Source organism: Thamnophis sirtalis, unplaced genomic scaffold (assembly GCF_051295495.1).
Source record: "Thamnophis sirtalis isolate CommonGarterSnake01/CBP01778 unplaced genomic scaffold, rThaSir2_p1.2 scaffold_4, whole genome shotgun sequence".
NCBI classification, from domain to species: domain Eukaryota; kingdom Metazoa; phylum Chordata; class Lepidosauria; order Squamata; family Natricidae; genus Thamnophis; species Thamnophis sirtalis.
In genome coordinates this window covers 111,264,517-111,292,308 of record NW_028261384.1, presented here as the reverse complement: position 1 = coordinate 111,292,308, position 27,792 = coordinate 111,264,517, and the positions used below count along the sequence as shown (strand labels likewise).

General features: G+C 35.8%; 4 protein-coding genes across 4 annotated transcripts; 1 reads left to right on the top strand and 3 right to left on the bottom strand.

The window, feature by feature from the left end:
- Positions 1-212: 212 nt before the first annotated feature.
- Positions 213-1,043, bottom strand: LOC148046209 (olfactory receptor 14C36-like). The gene has a single exon (XM_087714581.1). It carries the CDS (start codon positions 1,041-1,043, stop codon positions 213-215), a length of 831 nt encoding a protein of 276 aa, XP_087570707.1.
- A 2,406-nt stretch (positions 1,044-3,449) lies between these two features.
- On the bottom strand, positions 3,450-6,610 carry LOC148046208 (olfactory receptor 14A16-like). The gene is made up of 2 exons (XM_087711948.1): positions 5,683-6,610; positions 3,450-3,481 (listed from the first exon to the last, which is right to left on the bottom strand). The coding sequence occupies exons 1-2, from the start codon at positions 6,593-6,595 to the stop codon at positions 3,450-3,452; spliced, it is 945 nt and encodes a 314-aa protein (XP_087568074.1). The 5' UTR covers positions 6,596-6,610.
- Positions 6,611-17,033: 10,423 nt separating this feature from the next.
- Positions 17,034-17,801, top strand: LOC148046207 (olfactory receptor 14I1-like). The gene has a single exon (XM_087714580.1). It carries the CDS (start codon positions 17,034-17,036, stop codon positions 17,799-17,801), a length of 768 nt encoding a protein of 255 aa, XP_087570706.1.
- A 5,563-nt stretch (positions 17,802-23,364) lies between these two features.
- LOC106544424 (olfactory receptor 5F1-like) lies at positions 23,365-26,576 on the bottom strand. The gene is made up of 2 exons (XM_014060682.2): positions 26,563-26,576; positions 23,365-24,301 (listed from the first exon to the last, which is right to left on the bottom strand). The coding sequence occupies exons 1-2, from the start codon at positions 26,574-26,576 to the stop codon at positions 23,365-23,367; spliced, it is 951 nt and encodes a 316-aa protein (XP_013916157.2).
- Positions 26,577-27,792: the final 1,216 nt, after the last annotated feature.

The window sequence follows — 27,792 nt, the reverse complement described above, 5'->3', positions numbered from 1 at the left end:
GGTACGTCATTATTTCTAATTACAATCATCAGTTTGTCCTCTATAAAAAGCAAGATGCAAGAATAATAATTAAACTATCCATTTGATAACATGCTAATAAAACAAGCTGCCCACATGGATGATTTGTGAAATTTAATAAATAAATAAATCATATAAATAAGCAAGTTACACAGAGAAACCCCACACTAGGAAACTTCATCTATTTACATATATTACGCATCATTCTGCTTAATATCATAATTAGAGGAAGGAATACATTCAGGGCGCTTTGCATTACTTCTTGTAATTCCTTGTCCCCAACCAAGGAATTTACAAAAAGCAGCTTTGACATCTTTGTTCTTCATGCTGTAGATTACTGGATTCATTAGTGAAGGAATTATAGTATATAGCACAGAAAAAGATTCCTGCAAACTGGGCAGAAAGTTTGGCATCAGGTAAGCAAAGTGAGCTAAGAAGCTATTTCCAAGAAATAGGAAAACCACAATGAGGTGGGGGATGCATGTTGAAAAGGCCTTTTCCCTTCTCTCAACTGAGGGCATTCTCAGCACAGTGGAAAAGATCTTCACATAGCTGAAGATAATGAATGCAAGGCAGCCAATTGCTAAACATGAAGCAAAGACAAGTGCCCAGGTTTCTCTGAGATAAAAATCAGAACAAATAAGTTTGATTAATTGTGGAACTTCACAGTACAAATGATTGATGATGTTAGAGCAGAAAGGCATTGAAAAAATATTCCCTATGTGTAGCAAAGTATGTAGAAATCCAACTACCCAGGCCCCTCCAGCCATTTGTAAGCAAGTGGACCACTTCATTATGGATGCAAAGTGCAGTGGGTGACAGATGGCAATGTATCTATCATAGGCCATGATAGTGAGAAGGAAGACGTTGGTTGTAAGGAAAAAAAGAATGAAAAACATTTGCGTCCCACATTCAGAGTATGATATCCACGTGGAGTTCATAAATGTGTTAAGTACTGTTTTTGGAATTATGATTGATGAACAACCAAGATCACCAATGGATAAATTGATCAGAAAAAAATACATAGGGGTGTGCAGATAACTATTGATTGCTACTAAAAGAATAATCAGAAAATTTCCCATCAAAATAAAAAGATACATAATCAGGAAAAGTATGATGCATAAAATCTGAATGTTCTGACTTCCAGAGATTCCAAGAAGTACAAAATGTGTTATACTTGTTGTATTAGATAGGACTTTGTATTCTTTCCTGTATGAAAACAAAATGTATGTGCTCATAATATAATGTAATTATGTAGTGTAGTATTTATGTACTATACTGTAGTACAGTGTTTTTCAACCACTGTGCCGCGGCACACTAGTGTGCCGTGACATAGTGTAAGGTGTGCCGTGGGAAAAACACCCAATATACACTCAATATAGGCACAGAGTTAATTTTTTTTAACATTTTCTAATGGTGGTGTGCCTCGTGATTTTTTTCATGAAAAAAGTGTACCTTTGCACAAAAAAGGTTGAAAAACACTGCGTAGTATACCATATAATATTGATCATGTAAGATATTTTATGATCATCAATAGTTTAACTACGTTTGAGACAGCGTGATGTGTCATTTTGATATTATATACATATATGCATGCATGCATACATACATACGATAATATCTTTTACAAAACAATATAAATTTTATAATTAAATGTTTATGTACTTATGTGTTTATCAAAACTAACTATATGGTTACCCATCTCTTGGATGTGACTCTCGGCAGCTTAAACATTTCCAAACTCTATCTGGAGAAACTGTGGGATCTTCTGTAAGTTAAGTAAATTCTTTATCTCTGAGTTCATCCTGTTTCCCTTGCCACTCATTACACTCTCATCTATATTTTAAATATATCTTTATACTAGTAGTAATTCAATCTTTTCACACCTCTACTACATGTCAGTTCTCTTTCTTTTCACTGATCTATCAGGTTCTTTTCTCAGTTCTCACCTTGCCTTTTCCAAGATGGATTCGTCTGCCAAGATCTCCTGTTCAACTGTGGTTATTTTATTTTGCTCTACATTAGTATTCAAAATGCTTTAAAAATGATAGTGGAGATACAATCGTCCCTTGTTAAGAAAATATAGAAATATTCATTCGCTATATTTTTCAATTTACAGTGTGTTCCTTCAATCCAATATTGTAGATGTTTTATAGATAGGAAAAACTGGGTGTTAAAGTCACATCCAAAATTATATCTTTTAAACAAGAATTTCTTTAAAATGCAGAATTAAGCATTTTAAAGCATTTCCAATTTTTTGGGGAAAATATATGGTAGTAAACCATAATAAGGTCATGAAACTACAAATATGAATTTAATAAAATGTCAATGCATTAAATGTATCTCTAGGGTGTCATGTTTTAAGTTGGCTTTAACTAAACATACTGTAATTAACATGGCAACAGAAGGAATTAAGTAGAAATGCCAATATTTGGGGACCACTGATTGAAAATAATGTAACAATGATACCTATAATAATATACAGTGTTATTGAAATTATTACTTAGGGTTTTTTTAAAATGGAAAATGTCAATAGAAAAATTTAAACAGTTAAACAGAGAAGCAGCAGGGAAATATAAATTTTGAAGATACAGATAAAATTATTATCTAGGTTAAATCATACTTAGTTAAATGCCACAGTTTAAATATTTCATATTATCTCATTTGGTCTTCAAATGTAACAAATAAAATTTTACCTCATGTCTTCCATTGCCTTTTTCTCTTTTGAAATTATTTCTATTTCTTACACATTTAACACATCCTCTCACAATGAACTTGGTGTTCAGAGATTTTCTTTCATTTCTCCAAAACCTCAGCACTAATAAGTCACAGTTAAAATGAGAGATAATGAAATTTTTAATTACAATGCAGCATATTCAGCAATTAAATTACAGGATGATCTTTAATCACTACATTTATTGCCTGTACTTATTATGCTGCAAAATTTCCAAATTATTCTTATATGGTTTTTCTAAAGTCACCTATGCACAAGGGACTCATTGCACAATAGTAAGTTTTGAATGTTGATGTAATTTTTCAGGTTCAGTCCTAATAATTTCCCCCTTCATAATAAAGTTTGAAGGCAAGTAAGGTAAATGGAAGATATGAATGATATTTGCTTATACTCCATTGATTAAAAGTTGACGGTAAAGCATTCAAGAAAAGTAGAAAATTGTAATTTACATCAATTTGATTTAGTAATAAATAATATATAAATCCTTTATTTACAGACTCAAACTTTATTTTTCTCTCTTAAGATTTCTTTATTCTTATACTGTTTTTAAGCTATCTATTTTGTCCATCATTTTTTCATACCTACTATCGGGCAACTTAAAACAAAAATCTTTAAATCTGCATTTGAAGTACTGCTTGGCAAGTAATTTTGATTTTTACCATTATTTCATTTGCAAGTTTGCAAGGTAGTAGTAATACTAGATCCCACAAAAAATGTATTCTTTCTTGGGATGATCAGAAGAATGGTTAGGTTTGTATTGTTATTTTTTTGTGAAAATGGCGCTTGACTTCAATTACATTTGATTTTTCAACAGGAGATAGTAGAACAGGGGTCACCAACCTTTCGGACTTCAGGGACCACTAAATTCATAATTTTAAATCCCGTGGACCATTAATATGAATTTTTTAAAAAGCTAAATAGTATTTAGTGCAATATAAAATGCAAATAATTTTTCTTCAGACCTCCAAAATTTTCTTATGGACCACCAGTTGGTGACTGCTGCAGTGCAATGTCATGTCTAATACAACATGTGCAACAGATTTTGTATTTGTTGGATTTTCTGGAAATCTATAAGTTTTATCCTGGTGGGAAATCTGTTTTTTTTTTCTGCTGCTGTTCAGTCAAGATCTACATACCTCTATATATCTTTCTAATTACTTTACCTACAGGTAGTCCTCAACTTATGACCATTCATTTAGTGCCCATTCAAAATTATAATAGCATGAATGAAAGGACTTATTACCTTACTAAAAGTTATGACAACTGCAGTTCTCCTTCATGTTCCCTTGATCCCAATTTGGTCTTTCCTGATCACAATCTGCCTTCCTTTACAGCTGACACAGGGATATTGCAGCTTCCACCATGTTCCTATTTCAAACAACAAATAGGCTAAAGGTGGAAGTTACATATTTTGTCTTTTGTAAAGAACCAGTTGATCTAAGGTTCAAGAATGAGATTCATAGGCATGAATCATACCTTACTCAGGCTGCTAAGAATCAGATCCCTGAATTGGAGATATTTTTATCTATGAAAAGGGGTATTTCGGCAACCTTAAAGTACAAATTACCAATTCAGGAAGAGGAAAAAGTCTTTATTAAAGGAAAGGGGACCTAATAGGATACTGAAATAAATGACACATATAATTTGTTGTATGTGGTACATCTGAAAACAAGTGATCATACAATAAAAGACACTGGTTACTGTGAGAATTGAAGAGAAAACATTGATTCTAGAGAAGCTTCCTTAAGTAGCAAATTGATAGGTTACATTAGTTTTTCCCAAAAATGTCTGCATTCAAGGGCTTTCAGAATATGCTCTGTATTGTGTAGTTGCTGAAATAGCAAATTCTCACATAGCAAAGAAATTGGCTTGGTTAAGAAGAGAAAAATATACTTTCCTACAGTTAAAAAAAGAGTTTGTCTGCCATATTAAAAATGCTAATGTCCCTTTTTAAAATGCTAAGAATGAAGGCTAAAATTTAAGGCAACAATCTGAACTTGTTTCTAGCCAAAAGAAGAGCAGTAACCAAGTCTTTTATATATAGGCTGCAGCCAGCTATCATTCTTTGGAATGTTGTTGCAACCAATTGTCATTAACAGGAATGTTTATTCTGTTGCTAGGCCAATAACCCAGCAGAACCTGTGTTTTGTTCTCCATTCCAGAGGGCCAGGACATTCAACTATTATTATGCACAGATTTTCCAAATGACCACCTCTACACTATGTTGTTTCACAACTTCTCCATTATTGACAAGGCAAAATAATCATTCAGTGGCACTCAGCTACAATAGACATCATTTTAGAAAACTTACAGTGACTACTTTTGTTTCTATCATCAAAGGAGTAGAGTAGAAATGTGGGAATGGGATGGGCATGACCACCTCAATGTCACTCATGTCAGGGGCGCCTGTGGAGGTCCGAGTACTCTGCCAGTGAAAATGGGCTCCAACTTTGGCTGGGACAGCCTCCTGCAACCCTCTGCTAGTAAAAATGGAGCTTTGGAGAGCCACCTGCAGCCCTCACGAGCTCTGTTTGGGCTTTGATGGCAAATATTTTTGGCTGCTGGTGGAGGCACTGTGGGCCAGTTCTTTGCTGTTTCCAGGGCGGCCCTGCTAGTCCAATGTAAATACCCCATGGGCTGGATGCAGGTCCTGGGCCTTGAGTTTGACTCCCTTGGCTTAGATCCTACATAGTATTGGAGAATGTAAGAAAGCAATGATATCAGGACCAGAGAGAACAAATACCACATCCTAAGTAGAATGAACTGCAGACACAAAAACAATCTAGATAACATTCTTTAAGTTCTATAGATTTTTTTAAAAACAGCTATATCAGAATTAAACTGGAAAACTAGTAAAAACTGAAGCCAAAGACAAAGAATGTTCAATGCCAAATAATCAATTTTAAAAAAAGTAGATGAAGAAAAATGTCAGAATTTCCATAGTTTAGAAAGGGCAAGCTTGATATTCTTATTTCTCATGCTATAGATGATTGGATTGAACAGGGGTGGAAGAAGGGAATATAGGATAGTAAATAATAAATCTAAGTAAGTTGGGGTGCTAGAGTGGGGTCTCAGGTAGGCCAAGCATGAAGTTACCAAAAGAATACAAAAGATTATTAGGTGTGGAAGACAAGTGGAAAAGGCTTTCTGCCTTCCTTTCACAGAAGGGATTCTCAACACTGCCTTGAAGATCATGATATAAGAAACAGTGATCAAAATAAAACAACCTAATGCTCCAATGAAACTAGCCACAAGAACTCCATCCTCAACCAGATTGAATCCAGAGCAAGATAGCTTTAGCAAGTGTGGAATTTCACAGAAAAACTGGTTGACAACATTAGAACAGAAAGGAATGGAAAAGGTGCCAGTGGTGTGCAACATTCCATAGAGTACACTGGTAACTCCCACCAAAATCATTATTTTGGTGCAGGCTCTCCAATTCATCACCATCTCATAGTGCAGTGGGTGGCAAATGGCAACATACCGATCATATGCCATGACTGTTAGAAGAAAGAAATCAGAAACTGTAAAGGTGACAAAGAGGAAAAGTTGAGCAACACAACCAAGGTAAGAAATGTGTCTTCTGTCAATCAGATAATTTATCATGGATTTGGGGACAATGGCTGAAACACTGCCCAGGTCTTGCACAGCCAAATTCATTAGAAAGAAATACATGGGATTGTGTAGGCAATGGTCAAAAACTACTACAAAAATGATGAGAAGATTTGTTGTTGCTGTTGCCAGATATAATATGAAGAATAAGAAGAAATATAGAAGCTGTAAATGCCGATTTTGTGAGAATTCCAGTAGCAGAAAGTAAGGAACAGTGGTTTGATTCTTCATATTTTTAACTTACAACATAACTGCAAGAAAGCATAAATAAGAAATATTATTAGAGAAACACTATGCATGTATATTTTGAATGTCCCTTGATCGAAAAAGACAATATATTTCTAAAATATATACATAAGATGCACCTGCACTCACTCATTCACTCATAAAGAGATACAGTGACAGAGGCAGACAGAGAGTAGCAGTATAGTTTTTGGGAAAGATAAGAGGTTTATTTGTAAAGAAATCTGTTAAACAATTTGCATTTTTTTCCTCCCAGTTTACTTCATTTATTCATGTTTTTATATGGCTGACATTTTGTCTTTAAAGTATGTATGTAGCAGGTGATATGAGGAATAAAAATTAAATATTAAAAAATCCTCACTTGCAAGCATCTTTACTTTTAGGAAAGAGTAAGATTAGGTTGAAGTTGGCTTTCTCCTATTTCTACCTGCCAGCTTTCCAAGCATTAAGTGAAGACTCTAAGATCCGATTACCTATTGTCATTTCTTTATTACAATGGTTCTATTTAACTTTCTATTTAACTACTAAAGTTTGACCTATGAAAAAAATGTAATGACAAAAGAACTTGTTTATTTGGACCAAAAATTAAGGAATATAATGATTGATCTTCAGACAGAGAGTTTGTGAAAGATACTTTAATTGGGAACTGCGCAGGGATCAGGGAATTGAATTCAATAGTATAAATCACTACCCCTGTTCTTGGATATGGTTTTTCAATTTGTGATTGCCATTCATACATTTCTCAGTGATTCTGTTTATTACTTAGGGTATTTTATTGCAGTATAATAATGTGCAGCCTTAATGGTGTATTTTAAAGATAATTCCTTGCCAAATCATTCATTGGTAAGTGTTGAACTAGAGGTATGATTTCTTGATTTTTTTCCCCACAGGCACTATATAATTCTGATTTTCTATTTCTCTAAAAAAAAATTACAACCCTCCCATCAAATATAATAAAATAATGAAGTTTTTGGCCCATAATTTTTAGCTAAAAATTAATTTCACATACCCTGCTACAACCATAACTTTTTAAAGATCAGTATTCTTTTGAATGTTACTCAATCATTTGTCAACAACTAGACAAACAATGGGTCATTTTTCTTTACATTTACAATGTAGGCTTCCACTAGCTCTGCACACCTTGTGTCTATCAGGAGTGTCCCAGCGAAGCCACCTCCTCCCTTTTGACTGACCAATGGAATTGCCTGGGACTTTGTTGGAGGAAAGGTACTTTTCTTATTGAATTCCTTGATATATTCAAAAATGGCAGAGCTTTTAATGTACTGCCTTCACTGGTAAACTTATTAAAAATTCAAGGTTTTTTGGTTACATTTTCTAATGAAAAGAGCAGAAAATAGTCCATGTTGAATTGATTAGTGAAAGTTCAGGATGGTTTATGACATTTTGTATTATGTCAGAAAGTGTTTTATAAAAATGTCACATTTTAAAATAATTATTTTTATAAAATTTGCCAAATTTCCGTTCCATGGGAACTGAATGATTTTTGGATACATTCTGTAAGTTAGCCCATTTGAGATACCTTAGTTGAAACTGTTTTGCTTACAGTGTACAGTTTTGGCCAAATAGAGGTTATGGGAATAAGAATTTTAATAGTATATAAATGAAGAAATACCACCATATGTTGTCCCTTAAATCTAAATAGACCTAAAAATAAAGTCAGAGATATTAACTTAGCTATTAGGGATCAGATTTTCCAATAGTTTCTACATTTCTACATCCTACAAATGTATTTATTTTTAGATATCAGCATAAGAGAGATATATTATCATTTAAAATATACTTTAGTTTTATTGCTTAGGAAGCATATAAAATCACACATAACATATTAAATCAGTAGGTTATGTTATTCTTTTTTTAAAATTCTCTTCCCAATGTTAACATTATCGAATTGAGTTAACAAATAGTCAAGTCAGAAATATTTAAGTAAATGACAATTTGCTCCTGGAAGCAGGATATGTCTTTTCTATTAAATGTTCAGTATAAAAATCACTTACTATGTTTCTTCATAGAATGTTCAGCTTTGATGAACACTTTTTAGATTGTGAAGTAAATTCTTCAGTATTGGATAAGAAATGTCCAATGTTTGTTGGTCACAGATGTACTGATATATCATCAGTAGGAAAGATCAAATGTATATTTAGCAAGCTTATTGATCATTTTATTGTTTCCCTCAGGACTTCATTACACAGAATAAGAGCACACAATCAAAATTATACAAAATATTAACAAACATCTTGCTAATTTAATTAGTAATTAGCAGCTTCTGTTATCCATGTTCCAATATGAATGGTGAGAAGTTCTGTATGAGATATGTTCTACAGTATGTCTCATTGTCTAGGGTTCTATTTTACAGTTTTCTTTTAAGATATTCCATCCTTGTCAGTCTTTTGAGGTAGACTAGATTAGGAAACATCCTCTACATGAAGATCAGATTTACAATGTACTTTACAAATGGAAAGGAATAGTTTTACATACTTCTTGCACCTAATATAAAAATCATCATAATCAAGATTTTTCAGAGTCTGATTAAGAGATTGCATGAATTACTTCATCTATAATTTAAGAAATTGACTTCTGATGTGAATAATTTTTTCCCATTTAGATGTAGTTTGTCTTCCCTTTTAATTAAAATATATGCATAATTCTGAAATGCATGTATTGTATATCTGAATAAGTTTTATTATTGCAATTGTTCTTTGTAGCATATAGACACACCATTATTTTTAAACCAAACCCATCAATTAGTTTTCTATTGAAAGCATGGTACTTTCAACAGAGCAAATTTATATTAATAAAAGAAAAACAAATTTATGTTAATAATACAAACTGCCCACAGATGAATTTTTTTCATTTATTGATTTATTTAAATCAATCAATAAAAAAATAAAATACAAAAGAGTAAAATAAGGAAACAAAATGAAACAAAACAAAAGCATACTTTCAATCTTAAAACAACAGCAACAACAAAAAATATACACAAAACAAAGAAAAGTGATCAATTAAATTTATATGTGTATGTATACACACCCACACACCCACACACACACAAACACACGGAGTATATACACCCACCCACCCACCCCTGGCACACTGCTCAGCCTCCTGCTCCATTGTGGCTGTGAGCAAGCAGAAGAAATGGGAAAGTGGCTATGTGGGCTCCTGTTGCACATGGTTGCTTGCCAGTGCTGCCACCATGAGACAGATTTTGGGATGTGGATGGCCTGGATGTGAGGTCTCTGAGATAAGCTGATGCAAGGAAAATGGGGCAGCCCCACCACCACTCTGCCTTCCTTTGAGGTCGTGGCACCACGGGCAACCAGACAGAATGGGTGGGTGGCCAGCTGTTCAGGCTCTTTAGGGTTTATTTTGGGATAGGACTTATATTAGGCACACATGTAAAACATGTTAGGGCTTATTTTCAGGGTAGGGCTTATATTCAAAGAAACAGGGTACTTTTAATTCTCTGAAATAATATTTCTGTCTGTCCTTCCATTTAAAGAACACATAAAGGCTAGCTCAGAGTAAGCTTTTGAAATGAAAACATTCTTGTTTTAAACTCTTCTCCATTGAAGTTGCATTAAATATTTGGAAAAAGAATTAAAACTGAAAAATAAAGATCCTCTTTTAAAAGTCTCTTCAAACATGAAACTCCCAGGCTTATTAAGTTGTATTATATAGTACTTTGGAAAACAGATCTTCAGTAAGAATTAAGTAATACTAAAGTTAAAATCCTATAGTCGCTTACTTGGCAGTAACCCATCAAATGTAGTGACAGCTACTTAACAAACAAAGAAACATATCAGGACTATTCTATAATTTATCTTATACTATAACACTATTCATGATGTTGGCTTGCTTAAATTTAAATGAGTTCTGCACATTCGTGTTTTTTTTTATAATATCTTTCATATATTGCAGAAAACCTGCACTCTTCCTGAATTTCTATTATATCTAGATAGGTATAGTTGTTTTGCAAACTCAATATTCCCTGGGGTTACATGGAAAAAAATCCTATTTTAGAGAAGGAAACAATTGGGGTTGTTATCACTAGTGTTTCCTTGGTGAAAACAGTGAATGAAAATAAGTAATCATTGATATTTATGACTTTGAGAGCAAATACTTTGACAAGGTTAAGAGATTTATCAACTGTAAACATAATAAATTAGTCACAGATAATAAATAAACTACAGCTTACATAAAGCCATAAATATACATCGAATTCTTATAAGCTTACTAAAAGAATAAATAAATAAAAACTAAGAATGTTTAAAGTTTAAAAGTGAGGATGAAATTTATGACCTTATACTGCAAAGCCTTTCTTCTTCAGTTATGCAGAATAAACCTGAGGTGACCATGGTTCATTCTATCTTCAGGTAACTGACATGGGGATAAAGTGTCAGCAGATATTTCTCATACTCAAGCAGGCAGCATCATCAGGGCATCACAAAGGATAGTTTTTATTTCTATGCAAAGTTTCATCACAAGGTAAGTTGAACCAGCAGTTCAGAAACCCATCTGAATAAGTCAGGGCTTATACTTTTTTAGTTGGAGATTGAAGACAAGGAACAAGAAATGCGAGTAGGATTTTAGATTATGTTACTAGTTTACAAATCTCTTTTCAGATCTCTGAATTTTTTTATACTTTATTAGTTTTTGCAATTTAGAAAACAGAATCTAAAAGTGATACTGAGTTTGTAAATAAATATATTTACATTCTTATATTATAATTGTTTGCATTTGTGTTGATCCAGCTCAACTTCTGCAATTAAATTAAAATTTTATTATAGGGCTTGCATTGAATGTAGAGAAGCTTTCAATGGTTAAAAGACATTAACTATTAAGAGAAAGAAAAGGAAAAGCAGGACTTATCATCTCCATAATTATCTTCTGCATAATTATACAGTCATATTATTTTTTATCCCTTTTGAACATTTTACAGTGGAATTGCCTAACCAAAAGTGGAAAAAATAGGATTAAACAATGAAAGCTAATTCTACTTCATAGTATCTTATTGAAATCAATGGGACTTTATTCATGATGAAGCTTAGTTGAATTGAAATCAATCTGGGTTATTGTCAAATTTGGCCATTAAACATTTAGGATAACAAACTTTTATTCATTTTAATAGATACAAACTAATAAATTTAATCCTGGAATGATTAAACTAATTGACATTGAAAATACAGACATTTATTCAATCATTAATAATAATAATAATAATAATAATAATAATAATAATAATAATAATAATAACAACAACTCCGCCGTTGCCGGTCCCAAGCCCGGATGAGAAAGGAGGAAGGTTGGGATCAGGTTGGCATCTGGTCCCGTAAAAAAAAACCCCGCCAACCCATACAATATGGTGAAAAAAACGAATAAGAATTCCATACCGCATCGGTCATCGCACGGGTTAACAAGGGCCGCGGCGGATGTTGGGGTCCCTGGACATCCGTCGACAAGTGGGCTACAAGTGGACCAGCCAACAAAACGACAAAAATATAGTGCAGATGAAAACCGTGCCATAATGGCCTGTTACTACAACTCAGAGCCAGAAAAAAGAGGATATTTAAAGCGAATGTATGAATTATGGAAACAACAATATCCAGATTCAAATGTTAGTGAACAACGACTAGCAGTTCAAAGGCGATTTATTATACGGAATAAAGTGTTTAGTGAAGTTGAACATGAGGAAATTCAGGCAAATTGCAAAACCCAAAAAACAATATCACAAGCGGAAATAACTGATATTCAAGACACAACTAAAGACACTATAGTAGAACTCCCAGAAGAAGCTCTCAGGGAGGAAATAACATCACCACCACTAGAACCAGTTATCACTGAACCAACTGATAAACTAACTCAAAAACAAAAAGAATTGAAGGATAAGATCATGGGGCATTTTCTGCTTAATGAGGAAAGGCAACGTTTACCATCACTAAAAACTGTGCCTAAGAAAATTTTGGCCCCTATCATGAAAATGGTTAATGCAGTGTTTTCAACAATTGAACCGGGATCCATCTTGGAAACGAACCAGTTAATGTACAGCGCAGCTGTAATAGTCACTAATGAACTAGGCATTAAAATTAAAGTACCTAGTCACACAACAGAAAAAGCATCAAAGCCAAAGTGGAAAATCCGTCTAGAACAAAAAATCAAAAAATTAAGGGCAGATGCTAGTAACTTAAAGAACATGCATGAGCAACGGCTTAAAAACAACAAAATCATAGATCGGCTAATCAGAAGATATAGATTGGATACAAGAAACATCAATGAAGCTGTAGAGATTGTAAAACAGCAGATAACAGCAACAGCTAGAAAAATTGAAAGATATGAGGCACGAATCATCCAATATAAACAAAATCAGCAATTTCGATGAGACCAACGGCGTTTTTATCAAAGTGTTAATGTGAATGGTGACACCAAAAGTGAAAAACCAGAAAAGCAGGCCACAGTTGAATTCTGGAAAGAATTGTGGGAAAATGCAAAGGACTACAACAAGGAAGCAAAGTGGATACATGACTTTGAGAAAAGCATTGGCAACAAACAAATGCAAGTATTAGAAATAACAACTGAGATGATCAAAAATCGAGTTAAAAAGGTAAAGAATTGGACATCACCTGGAAAGGACCAATTACATGGTTTCTGGCTCAAATATCTGACCAGTTTACATGCAATATTGGCCAGGCAACTGAATGAAATTTTACAAAAGGGCCAAATTGATGAATGGTTGACAACTGGAAAAACATACTTGATTCAGAAAGATCCAACTAAAGGAACAACACCTGAAAACTATAGACCAATAACATGCTTACCAACAACCTTCAAATTACTCACAGGCATTATTGCAGATAACATGATGGATTATTTGGAAACAAACAACATCTTGCCAGTAGAGCAAAAAGGCAACAAAAGAAGGAGCAGGGGCACAAAAGATCAGCTTCTAATTGATAAAATGATATTAGAAAATTGTAAGAACAGAAAAACGAACTTGAATATGGTCTGGATTGATTACAAAAAGGCATTTGACTCACTGCCACATAGTTGGATCATAAAATGCTTAGAAACAACTGGCATTAGCAAAAATATTACATCCTTTACTGAAAAGGCAATGAAACAATGGAGAACTGAGTTGGCAATAGGGAATGAGAGCTACGGAATGGTTAATATCAAGCGAGGAATTTTCCAGGGTGATTCACTTTCACCTCTTCTCTTCATCATCGCAATGATCCCACTATCAGTAATCTTAAAAAAAATGAAATTAGGCTACCAAACAGCCAAAAAAGCTGAAAAAATTTCCCATTTACTATATATGGATGATTTGAAACTCTATGGAAAGTCAGAAATAGAAATCCAATCATTGACAAATACAGTCCGAGTATTCAGCACCGATATTTCAATGCAGTTTGGCATGGAAAAATGTGCCACTGTATCCATAAAAAGGGGCAAAATCACTGCATGTGAGGGAATTGAAATGCCCAATGGCCAACTAATTAAATGCAAAGAAAATGAAGCCTACAAATACTTAGGCATTCTGCAGTTGGATAACATCAAGCATGGAGAAGTAAAAACTATTGTCAGGCGAGAGTACACCAACAGAGTTAGGAAAATTTTGAAATCTAAATTGAATGGTGGAAATCCAATCAAGGCCATAAATACCTGGGCAATACCAGTTATAAGATACACAGCTGGCATAGTTAACTGGACACAAGCTGATTTGGACCTTTTGGACCGAAAAACCAGGAAACTAATGACAATGCACTACAGTTTACATCCACGTGGTGATACTGATAGACTCTACCTGCCCCGAAAATCAGGTGGCAGAGGATTATTACAAGTGAAGCAAACAGTTGAAGAAGAAAAACATGCACTGGTTGATTATTTAATAGAAAGTCAAGAACATCTATTAATCGAAGTAAAGAACAAAAATGTACTGAAGGCCCAACAGACAAAACAAGAATACAGAAAAGATGTGATAAAATCAAGAATGGAGAGTTGGCAGAACAAAGCACTGCATGGTCAATTTCTGGAAAAAATAAAAGATAAAGTGGACAGTGAACAAACTTGGTTATGGTTAAAAACAGGTACATTAAAGAAAGAAACAGAGTCACTAATCCTGGCTGCGCAAGAACAAGCTATCCGCACAAATGCCATTAAGGCCAAAATCGAAAAATCCTCTGATGATGCCAAATGAAGACTTTGCAAAGAAGCTGATGAAACTGTTGATCACATGCTCAGCTGCTGTAAAAAAATCACGCAGACTGATTATAAATTGCGGCACAATTCAGTAGCACAAATGATCCATTGGAATTTGTGCAAAAATTATAATATTAAAACAGCAACAAACTGGTGGGAACATCAGCCTGAAAAAGTCACCGAAAATCAGATGGTCAAGATGTTGTGGGATTTTCGCATACAAACCGACAAAATACTGGTGCATAATACACCAGACATCACACTGGTTGAGAAAAATAAGGTCACAATCATAGACATTGCAATACCAGGTGATAGCAGGGTAGCTGAGAAGGAACATGAAAAAATTGCAAAATACCAGGACTTAAAAATTGAAATTCAACGACTATGGCACAAACCAGCAGTGGTAATTCCAGTGGTAATTGGCACACTGGGTGCTATTCCAAAAGCACTGGAATTACATTTAAAACAGTTAAAAATGGACAAAATCACCATCAGTCAAATGCAAAAAGCTGCACTGCTTGGATCTGCACGCATATTATGAAAATACGTTACGACGTCCTAGGCCCCTGGGTGGGGCCCGACTAGTAACCAATGCCAAATCCGGCGAAACAACTGGCCGCTGTGATACAATTGTATAATAATAATAGTCAATGAACTTCTGTGCATCTATGTATTTCCTTACAGTTTTGGCAAATACAACACCCTTGACAATTGTTGAAGAATTACATCACCCTCACCCAAACTTCTTTGTGTAATCATTCCCTTCTGCACAGATGCCATTAGCATTGCCTCATTATTCCATGTGGGAGTTATTTTAAAATGTTGAGGTTATTCTATGTGGTCTCATGAAATTTGCAACATGATGACATAGACAAAAGTTCTGTATGTATTTATTTGGATTCATATGTTGCTCCATCTAACCAACTCTGATATAGACATCAAAGGTAACCTTAGAGTACATATTCTGAAAATTGTGTGTTACAGTTAGAAAACACAACTCTTTTGCTCACTTTTGGTTTTAACTATGGTCTATTAGTTTGTGTGTGTGTGTGGGGGGTACTTGGAGAAATGAGAAAAAATATCTGGATGTTAAGGTCACCACGTTAGCCATCATATGTCTATCATTCACTGCTGCTCAAAACTGGCTTTCCCAAGTGTACAGGTATGGAATCACATTGAATCCACAATAAAAAAATGTGTTGTTTATACTTTGTGGAGTGAAGGCTGAAAGGGAGCATGTAAGGAAATATGGAGCATGCAAAAAAATCTAGAAGTAAATCTACCATTTTGTATGCATTAATTTGATTCAGTTTAGGGAAGAAAAAAATATAACTATTCAAGCTACAGCTAAAATTCTGTTTTTCTTTTAAAAACTTTCTAATCCTTCATTCTATTGGTTTGAATATTTTTAAAAGTATCATTTTTTTTCCACCAGCGTATATTTCTTGATACATATGATTTTAAAACAGTCCTCTGCTATTTTTAAAATTACTTGTATTAGACTATTGAATTTGTTTTGCCAGTTCTCCTGATGGTAGTTGTTTACAAAAGTCTGAGAAAAACAGTTTCCCACCCACCTCGGGGAGATTAGAGATCTGCTTAAATTTGTGTTGTTAAAATTCCTGTGAAGATGGCACTTGCAGTGATGTGCAATTAAACACTGAACACTTATAACATTTACATGATATGCTCTCCTTGTCTACCTGGGAAAGAAAATATAACAGATCAGATGAAAATTTGGGAGGTCAGTGAAAAAAGAATTATCACATATAATCGAGTAAAAGAAAAGGTAAGGCAAATGTGGGTTTATGGAGTTATACTGAATTTTAAAAAAACATTTTAAAAACATTGATTTTAATATGGTGTAAGCCATTTTTATAGTTATATCTTCTCAAAACATATACTGTACTTTAAGCATATTAGAAAAAAGTAAATAGAGAATAAAAAGCTCTTATCGTTTCTTTTAGGTGGAGTTAGTCTTTCCAATGTGAAAGAAATGATATATAATTTAGTTTTCATCTTTCTACAGGGGTGGCATAATATCATGACTAACACTACAAGCATACCAAATTTTGTACTTGCTGGATTTTCTGGAAATCAAGAGGTTCAAATTTTATACAGCACTGTCTTCTTGATAACATATCTCTTTGTCCTGGCGGGAAATTTTCTGATTATTATTTTGATACTGTTCAATCGCTACCTGCATACCCCAATGTATTTCTTTTTAATCAATTTAGCTATTGGTGATCTCGGTGTCACCTCTGCCATTATGCCCAAATCTATAGTTAATGCTTTCATGAATTCCAAACTGATTTTGTATTTTGAATGTATGGCACAAGTGTTTTTTTATGTTTCTTTCCTATCATCAAATTTATTCTTTCTCACTATCATGGCTTATGACAGATACATTGCTATCTGTCACCCATTACACTTTGCATCCATAATGAAGTGGTCCACTTGCTTCCAAATGGCAGGAGGGGCCTGGGTGGTTGGATTTCTGCATTCAGCTTTACATACAGGGAATATTTTTTCAATGCCTTTCTGCTCCAATATTATCAACCAGTTCTTCTGTGAAGTTCCACAGTTAATCAAGCTCTTTTGTTCTGATTCTTATCTCAGTGAAACCTGGGTTCTTGTCTTTAGTTCATGCTTAGGGGTTGGCTGCCTCTCATTCATTTTGTTGACCTATGTGCAAATCTTTACTACAGTGATGAGTATGCCATCAGTTGAGAAAAAAGAAAAGGCCTTCTCCACTTGTATCCCACACCTCATTGTCGTTTCCCTATTCATTGGTAGTAGTCTCTTGGCTCACCTGATATTACCTGCTAAATCTCCATCCAGACTGGACCAAGTATTTACCACACTATATACTATGGTGCCTTCACTGATGAATCCAATAATCTACAGCATGAGGAACAAAGACGTGAAAGCTGCCTTTTTGAAATTCCTTGGTTGGAGATTATTTTGCAAACAATGTTAATTCTCATTTGTTTGTCATGTTAATTTTGAAGTTCAGCTTATGTTAACTGATTAGGCATTTCCTGTTGAATGTATATTTTTGGTTCATTTGATGTATTATAAATTATGATCTGTTGTATCTGCCAAAATAAATGTTTTACAATATTGAGCCTCCCACAAAATCAATTCTATTGGGATCATGAAGATATATTTCAATAAATTATTTTAATTGGTTATAGTTTCACAATTGACTTCCTAAATAAATTTTGGAAATATAAAATTGTAATCAGGAACAAATTAATGCAACTAATTAATGTTTAAGGGAAATGTGTTTTAAATCAAACATTACATCTTTGGTTTTAAAGTCTGATTTTAACTTTTTATGTTTTAACTGTATATGTAACGGTAAGATGTCCAGAGTTACCCTATGGTAAAATGGGTGTTCAATAAATTTTATAATAATTTAAATAAATGTGATGTGGGGCAATAAAAAAAAGAATTAGTTACTTTATGGGATAATTGTGTGCAAAAGATATTTAAGGCTAGTGATGTGGAAAAGATTTCTGACAACCAAAGATTGGCAAAGATATATGTTTGTTTCTTTGAGTATGAGTACATAATCAGGAATATCAGGAATGGCTACCAATATATACAGGTCTCCTAAACGATTTCAGCTCTTGACATCAAAGATGGGCTTTCTTCTTATTGCTTTTTTCTAAGGAATATTTTTGCAAATTTGTGCCCTTCTAAAAATATTAGTTTCCCATATCAGGATAGCTGCTTCTGTGGCATATGATGAGATGTCAACAAGCAAGAAATTGCCTTGCAATGCAAATTGTGGCTTGCATCACATCATTTCTGCAATCTTGCTTTTTTTTAAACCACTCCCTGAGATCAATGCTGAATCAAAGTAATGATTTTGTCATTACTGAACACTTCAAAATTAGAAAGATATCTGCCATTGTTTTTATTTATTACCCATACAGGCAGATTTGCCACAGTAGTGGCATCCACATCCATACTATAATATTGCTAGTATGAAAACCTAACACTCAGTCCAAAAGCTGAGGCTTTTTTCAAATAGTTTTAAATGTTGTCTTTCTTTCCAAAATAGATAAATGTCATAGATATTTGTCTTTTATAGCTGTGATACATGCATATGTTAAGTATTATAGAATAATTGCTTGAATGAGATAGTAGAATCACTCCCTTTCATTCTACTATGCACAGCTACATTTATGGAAATTGATGAAAAAGCAGAACTGCTTACAGCAAAATGTTCAACTTTCCTGTCTAACTTTCAATCTTTCTCAGAGCTATTTGTTGGCAACTACCTGCTAGTCTCTCTTTCCCCTCTTTTTTCCATCTCTTCTTTTTACTGAGAGAGTGATAGGAAGGCATTCACTAAGGTTTCTTTTTATGTGCCAAAAACCTATCTTTAACTCTTTTTAGACCTAACCCTCAGCTGCCCCTCTGGGCAGATGTGGTGTGATGTATCTTCCTGTGTGTCTCTTGCTTAGTATTACCCAGTGTATGTCTTCCCTGAAGGCCTCATGCCCCAGTCTGCAGGGAATTGGCTCCCTCTATGTGTTTATTCTTTGGGTTTGTGTGAAACATGCCCCTATTTCTAGGTTTTCATTCATCTTCTCCTGGAAAAGCCTGCAGCTGATGTCGTCATCCTCTTCTCCCACTGGCATCAGGAATGTGCATGTCCAAATGCCAATTGCCAGCATATCCATAGTGACGTCTCTTTCCAACCACAAAATTGCCACAATCAGTCCAAAGACATTTACTTGATGTCTCAAAACAGCTTGGAATAAAATTAGGCAATCTCTCTTTGTCTTTAATCTATTTCTTTCTGTTTTTTCAGCTTAAACCAGCAGCATGTCCCACAGCAACTGAGGAAAGGAGTTTTCTCTCAGGCCTTTAAGCCCAAGCCCATGCATGCAAGGTTTGACCAGTCAAAATGCTATCTCTATTTTCTTCCACAACAGTCCTTGCTAGTTGCCAGATCATCTCTCCTCCCTTGTCACATCTGTCTACTGAGATCACACCTAGATCAAAAGCCCATGCCTGAACCTATTCTCTACATTTTCTTTTCATTTTATTTGCTAACTCATATCAGTACATTAGCAGCCAACTTGGAAACAATACATATATATGACACAACACACATATATAAGGAAAGATCTTTTTATTTCTACTGAAATTGTATTAATTTCCAGTAAAGTATTGTTGTAGCGTTTTTCTGGATTGAGGCAAATAACCAATATTCACTCACATTGGGACACTTTTAAATTATTTGTTTATGTGTCAGAATAAGGAAAAAAGAATCAAATTTCACTGTGTTGTTATTGAACAACTGTTTTGTCAAACCATTGGAAATGGTTTGTATGGTCTGTATTAGGAGGACATAAAATATTCTAATAAATAGAAAACAATGTCAAATCTTGGGAATTTAGCAGTGCACTCCCAAAGCGATGACACATTTTCTCTCTCAAAAAAGTATAAAATATTACATTCATTAGTTGGGTTCTTGATGTTCACTCAGCAATATATACATAAACACACACACACACACACACATGCATGCACACAGACACACACACACACACATGCATGGGCGAATCTGTGAAAAAGATGGAAATATTTGGAAAAGGCAAATGTTACACCTATTACAGTATATCAGGAGGTCACTGTGCCTCAGATAGGTGGGTGTGAGTCCATGTTTGTGAAATGGGGCCTTGGAGTTCAGGTGTTACGTACCTGTCTCCCTTTTATGTTTCATCGGCCCTGCCAGAGCTGTTGCATTTGTTGCCTGGATTGGCGGTTGATTTCCCCAGGCTTATGATCCTGGGGGATTTCAATCTCCCTTCCATTGGCGAGACATCTGTGTCAGCTTGGGAGTTCATGGCTTCCATGACGGCTATGGACCTAACTCAGTTAATTCAAGACCCCACCCATAATGAGGGACACACGCTCGACCTGATTTTTGTCTCTGGGCAGTGGATGAATTATTTAGATTTAGGGGATATTTCTCTCCAACCCTTGTCATGGTCAGATCATTTCCTCATCAGGCTTGACTTCCATACTGCTACCCCTCACCGCAGGGAGGCAGAACCAACCAGATGGTTCTGCCCCAGGCGCTTGATGGACCCTGAAATGTTCCTGATGGAGCTTGGGACTTTTCCTGAATCCCTTGCTCACAACTCGACTGAAGCCCTAGTGGAAGCCTGGGATAGGGAGGCCACTGGGGCCTTGGATCATGTTGTGCCTCTGTGGCCTCTGACCCAGTGTCAATCCTGGGTAGCTCCCTGGTTTACTGAGGAGCTCCTGGAGATGAAACGACAGAAAAGAAGCCTAGGGAGTGGTTGGAGGGCCAGCTGTCTGAATCTGATCAAACACTAGTCAGAATTCATATTAAATCCTACTTAGTGGTGATAAAAGCGGCAAAATGGCAACATTTTTCTGCTCTTATCACATCCATAGATAACTGCGTAGCTGTCCTGTTTAGGGTGACCTGCTCCTTACTTAACCAAGGAACTGGGAAAGACCCCTTGCAGGATAGGGCTGAAGAAATTGTTCAGTATCTGCAGGATAAAATTGCTCAGATCCGGACAGGCTGGATTCTGACTGGGTAGATTTGGGTGAGTCGACGGGAATGAATCTTGTGGAGACCATCTGGGATGAGCTTGACCCTGTGACCCCTGAGGGCATGGACCCATGTCCCTCTTGGTTAGTCTTGGCTTCCCAGGAGGTGACACGAGGCTGGCTCCAGGAGATTACCAAAACTTCATTGAGAGAGGGGTTCTTTCCCACCACCTTGAAGGAGACAGTGGTGAGGCCCTTCCTTAAGAAGCCTTCCCTGGACCCAGCTTCTTTAGCCAACTATCGTCCGGTCTCTAACCTTCACTTTGTAGCGAAGGTTGTTAAGAGTGCGGTAGCACGTCAGCTTCCCCAGTACCTGGATGAAGCTATCTACCTGGATCCGTTTCAGTCAGGTTTCAGGTCCGGATGCAGCACAGAGACGGCATTGGTCATGTTGGTCAATGATCTCTGGCAGGACCGGGACAGGGGCTACTCCTCTGTCCTGGTCCTATTAGACCTCTCAGTGGCTTTCGATACCATCGACCATGATATCCTATTGCGACGACTTGGGGGTTGGGAGTGGAGGGCACCATTTTGTGGTGGTTCTCCTCCTACCTATTGGATCAGTCACAGTTCATGTTGACGGGAGGACATGGATCGACCCCGAGATGTGTCACTTGTGGGGTGCCCCTGGTGTCGGTTCTCTCACCCCCCTGTTCAACATCTATATGAAACCTCTGGGCAAGATCATCCATGGTTTTGGGGTGCGGTATCATCAATATGCTGATGATACCCAACTTTCCATCTCTACCCCAAACCACCCAAACGATGCCCTCAATGTGACGCCCCGATGCCTAGAGGCTGTGCGGATCTGGATGGAGACAAACAGGCTCAAGCTCAATCCCTCCAAGACTGAGTGGCTGTGGTTTCCATCATCCCAATTTGTGCATCTTGTTCCATCTTTGATGATAGGGGGAGAAATTTTAGCCCCCTCAGAGAGGGCCCACAACCTGGGAGTCCTCCTGGATACATGGCTTAATTTAGAAGAACACCTGACGGCTGTGACCAGAGGGGCCTTTTACTAGGTTCGCCTGGTATGTCAGTTGTGCCCCTTCCTGGATTGGGATGCTCTGTGCACAGTCACTCATGCCCTCGTCCTTTCTCTCCTGGACTACTGTAATGCTCTCTACATGGGGTTGCCCTTGAAGAGCATCCTGAGGTGTCAACGGGTCCAGAATGCGGCTGCACCAGTTATCATGGGGGCACCTAGGTGCTCCCATGTTTCGCCTCTTTTAGGCGGTCTGCACTGATTGCCGGTTGTCTTCTGGATGTGATTCAAGGTACTAATTATGACCTTTAAAGTGTTCCTTGGCTTAGGCCCATGATACCTGCGAGACCACCTACTGCCACTGGTAGATTCCCACCGTCCAGTGCGATCCCACAGAGTTGGCCTTCTCAGGGTGCTGTCGGCCAGGCAGTGTTGGCTAGCGACCCCCAGGGGGAGAACCTTCTCTGTGGGAGCTCCTTCCCTTTGGAATGAGCTGCCCCTGAAGCTTCGTATAATCCCCAACCTCTGGTCCTTCCGAGGTGCCCTAAAAAGTTAGCTTTTCCAGCAAGCTGGCCTGGCCTGAACAAAATAAAATAAATGATTGATTATTGTTAATTTTAATCGATTTTTTTTAAATGTTATTGTTAATCTTAATTGGGTTTGTTTTTGGATACTCTAATTTTTTTTAACTTTTGTAATATGTGTTTTTTTAATGTTGTACACCACCCTGAGTCCTTGGGAGAAGGGCGGCATATAAATCCAATAAACCAAACCAAACCAAATCATTGGCTGTAACAATAAATACCATATGTAATCTATTGTGAAGTTAGTTTCTTTTATTATTTAAACTGCATTATTACAAAACAATTAAAGGTAAAGCATGATTTTTTTTACATCAATTATTTCAATGATTTTGTATGGATCTTGATTCACCTGTAATTACTTCCAACTATAATTTGCTCTTTCCAAGAGCTTTCCAAAGAGCCCCCTGTACTTCCTTGTTTCGTAAGCTATAGATCAGGGGATTAAGCAGTGGTGTAATGATGGCATATAGTACTGAAACAAGGGGATCTTCTTCTGTAGAGTGAGCAGATGAAGGACGTATATAAGTGTAGATGATGGTGCCATAAAATATGCTCACCACAGTGATATGTGATCCACAGGTGGAAAAGGATTTCATCCTACCATGAGCAGTGCGAATTTTGAGGACAGAGAAGACAATGAATGTATAGGAAAGAAGGATCAGGCTGACTGACACAATCATAATGCCACCAGACAAGGTGAAAGTCACCATCTGGCTGATGAAGATGTCAGAGCAAGATAAGCGCAGTAAGGGAGGAATGTCACAGAAAAAGTGTTTGATTTTATTGGAATGACAGAAATGTAGGGAAAAGACCATGGCTGTAGTAATAGTGGAATTCAAGAGACCAATACTCCAAGAGGCTGCCAGCAAACGTAGACGTATTGTTTGGTTGACTAGAATAGTGTAGTGCAAGGGTTGGCAGATAGCTACATAACGATCATATGCCATGGCTGAGAGAAGGACACATTCTGTAGCCCCTAAAGCACCAAAGAAATACAATTGTAGTGCACAACCTATGTAGGAGATGGTTTTGTCCCCTAACAAGAGATCCCACAGCATTTTAGGAAGAGTAGTGGAAATGTAGCAGATCTCAACAAAAGAGAGATTTCCAAGGAGAAAGTACATTGGACTTTGGAGTTGTTGATCTATCCTAATCAATGTAATGATGATTAGATTCCCAGTTAAAGTAAACAAATATAGAATCAGACCTATGACAAAGAGAAGAGTCTGGTTGTTTGGGTCCATAGAGAAACCCATTAAAAGAAACTCTGTGACACTTGTCTGGTTCTGATTTTCTGTCAATCTGATGTCCATCTTTTATCAGGTTATTTCAGCTTTTTTGGACTTGAAGAGTTCTCAGATGTTTTACCAACCAATGCTGGTACTCCCCCAAAAGTGACAGTGGCAAAAAAGACTGTGTTGAATAATAATTAATTTATAAATCAGTTTTGTGCATTGCTTCTTATCCTCAGAGCAGCTTCACATGTAAGCAGCAGATCTAGATCAGGATAAAAAGTCAGCTGTAGTGAGCTGGCAGGCCACTGGCCAATTAACACTTAAACATTGCAACCCCCTGCTTTGCAGATTTCTTGCCAAGAGGTTAAACTGATCAAGAAAATTGTTCCTGTTCTTGATGAATGAGTCACAGCTACTAACAGAAACCAGTAAACCCTAAACAATATGAAGTAATGTTAGAAAACCTATTCATTTCAATTTCTTTCAATTTGTCATTTTCTTTCAATTTGTCATTTTTGGGGATATGTTGCAACTGATTCAATGAATTTGAGAGTTTTATTCTACATTACAAATTAATACTTATCTGTGTTTTCTTTATTGGTAAATTTGCAAGACATACACATTCAAAAGCTTTCCTAGATAACTCTATTTATGATAATGTCTAGAAAGCTAATGGGGGGGGGGCGTAATTGACTATCCGGAGAAGGATATTCCAAAGAGAGAGACAGAGACAGAAAAACAGTGCTCATAAACTTCTTACCTCTTAAAAGTGAGAAACTGCTGGCAGATTCCTCCAGAACCTAAATGTTGGGCAGGAGGATATGGAATATTTAATCTTTAATTGTATAAACACAGCATCTTAGTGTCATACAGTAATTCTAAAAAGTCTCAGAAACAGTAAACAGAGCTAGATCCATTTCCCCTCTTTTGATTTATTGTAGAAGTATAACAGAATAACAGAGTTATGAGGGACCTCCGAGATCTTCCAGCCCAACCCCTGCTCAAGCGGAATATCCAATATTCATTTAAGGCAAATGGTTGTCCAGTTTCTTCTTAAAAATCTCCAATATTGGAGCACTCACAACTTCTGAAGGCCAATTGTTCAACTGACTAATTCTTCTAACTGTCAGGAATTTTCTCTTTAAATTCTAGGTTGGTTTTCTCTTTCATTAGTTTCCATCCATTGCTTCTTGTCCTGGCTCCAGGTGCTTTGGGCAATCTTATAATTTTATTATGAAAAGTTATGATGATAAATGTTTGGAATAGGTAAATGGGGTCCACCACTCCTTAAGATCCAGGTCCCAGGGCTTGAAAAACCAAGTCTATTCTGAAAAGAATTATATCAGATAGAGATAAAATACAACAATTCCAGCGGCATTTCATTATGGTCTACTTCTGTTCCATTAAACCAGTGTTTCTCAACCTTGGCCACTTGAAGAATGAAGCATGGCTGGCTGGGGAATTCTGGGAGTTGAAGTCCGGAGCTCTTCAAGTGACCAAGGTTGAGAAACACTGCATTAAACATTATAATTCCCAGGTTATTTTTTGAAGCAGTTCTGGGACAGAAGATAAGGCTTTAAGAGGAGCTAGCTGTAATGCTTTCAGTAAGGGAGGCCAGGATCAAACTATAGGCTACCTTATAATGTAATTACAAAGATAAAAGATGTATGAAAATGTTAGATTTCTTTTAAAAACAACAATAAATAAATATAACAAGAAATAATATGACAGACAAAAATCATTTTCAGTATTGGCAATGGCTAGAATGATTGTTATACATAATGAAAATTGGCATCAGAGCCATAGAGAGCTGCAGTGGGAATTGTTCCACGGAATTCCCATTGAATGGGAGATGTAGAAAAGGAAGAAGTTACCATCCAGAACAAGAACCCCAATGTTTCCCTTAATAAAAGAAGTATCTATAATGCAGGCATTTTGCATTAGAAAGGCACACAAATGAACAAAGTATGTGAACAGTTTCTGTTGATTCCAAGATTTGAATTTCTTTTGCGGATCCAGCATCTTAATTAAAGAATTCTTAAACATAATAGTGGAGAATGTAGGTAGCTCAGGGTTGAATTATTGGTTTGTTGTGATTAAGTAATACTTGAAACTCTTCCTCAAGTGCTTCTATGCAAATTTGCTTGATGCTGTTTCCCTCACTATGGCTTTGCCTGCTGGTAGCCCTAAAAATGGAAGAAGCAGAATAATACTGCTAATTGGTTATCAGCTTTTTTCAAATGACTGTCCAGCTGCACTTAGATTTTCCTTTCTGATCCATTTTCCATAAATGGAATTCTACTTAGTATATTACAACATCCTTACTACTTGTCAGTGGCCATCATTGATATATTAGTTTACAACTCATGGTTTGACAGCACATTACTGTTGTGATCTGAACCTTATCTAATACGTATTACAATAAAGACATTTGACCCTCATACTGATGTATCAAATATTAAGAAGTAGGTTCTCAGATTCATACTTGTATTAAATATCAGTTCAAGATCAAAAGGTTGAAACCTATTGTGCTATGCCATCTTTACTTAATGACTGTAACCTGTACAGGTTTCTCTAAATCAAAAATACATTTGGGAATACTTTATTTTCTGTATTTTACACTGCACACTTTTGTTTTATTTCCTCTGAAAGAAAGTAGATTGATCATAGAAACTGAAAGCAGTCAACCTTTTTACATTCAATTTACTGAGATAGTTATTTCTTACTGCATTTATACTTTGTAATAAGAATTATGAGTAAAGTTAAAATCATATTGTATATTACCTTGCGTTAAATCCCATTGACTTCAGTGTGACTCATTTTTAAGTAGAGATGTCAAGACTTATAAAATGTACTCGGCTTTCCTTTATTTCACACTATCCTTCACGCCTCACTTAGATTTTTTTTTGTTTGCCTTTCTACTGTATTTCTTTTATATCTATAATTATGCTGTAGTTGTTTTTCAGTGTCAATTTCCCTGGAGCTACATTAAGTAATTAACATTTTAAAAAGCCATTCTTATTATCCTTGTTTCTTAATAAAAACAAGGAGTGTAAATAAATAACTCACTAGTGTATATTCAAAACTTTGAGAGCATTTGCATTTACAAAGTTTTTAGACTTACCAGTATTAGCTGTACAACTCATACTAAGATAGATAACATCAGCATGGCATCATAAAGGGAAATCTGTTGTCTCCCTGCATATGGCTTCATTACAAACCAAGCTGAACTAGCAAGTCATTAATTCAACTCAGTTGAAGACTTAATTTATGGTTATGTGGTTTTAAAGAAAGTAGATCAGACAGAATGATCAAGAATGCTGGTAGGGTCTCAGATTATGTAATGGTTTCCAGATCTGTTTTCTGAAGTTTTATATTTTATTCAGTTCCAATATTATAGTAATCAAACTTTAAAAGATGACGCAGATTTATCAGTTTTACAAAACATTACATTCTTGTGTTACAATTACTGCTTTGATGCAATTACAGAGTTTGAGTTAAATCTAGATACGTTTTCAGTTATTTTGTCTTTTGATTTTTTAAAAAAAGTAGAAACAG

Excerpts from the sequence above, each read along its gene's own strand:
- LOC148046209 (XM_087714581.1), bottom strand. The coding sequence starts at position 1,043 with ATGTATTTTTTTCTGATCAATTTATCCATTGGTGATCTTGGTTGTTCA.
- LOC148046208 (XM_087711948.1), bottom strand. The coding sequence starts at position 6,595 with ATGAAGAATCAAACCACTGTTCCTTACTTTCTGCTACTGGAATTCTCA. Across the intron at positions 3,482-5,682 it reads TTCTAAACTATGGAAATTCT|CCAAGAAAGAATACATTTTT; the intron begins GACATTTTTCTT and ends CTTCTGATCATC.
- LOC148046207 (XM_087714580.1), top strand. The coding sequence starts at position 17,034 with ATGTATTTCTTTTTAATCAATTTAGCTATTGGTGATCTCGGTGTCACC.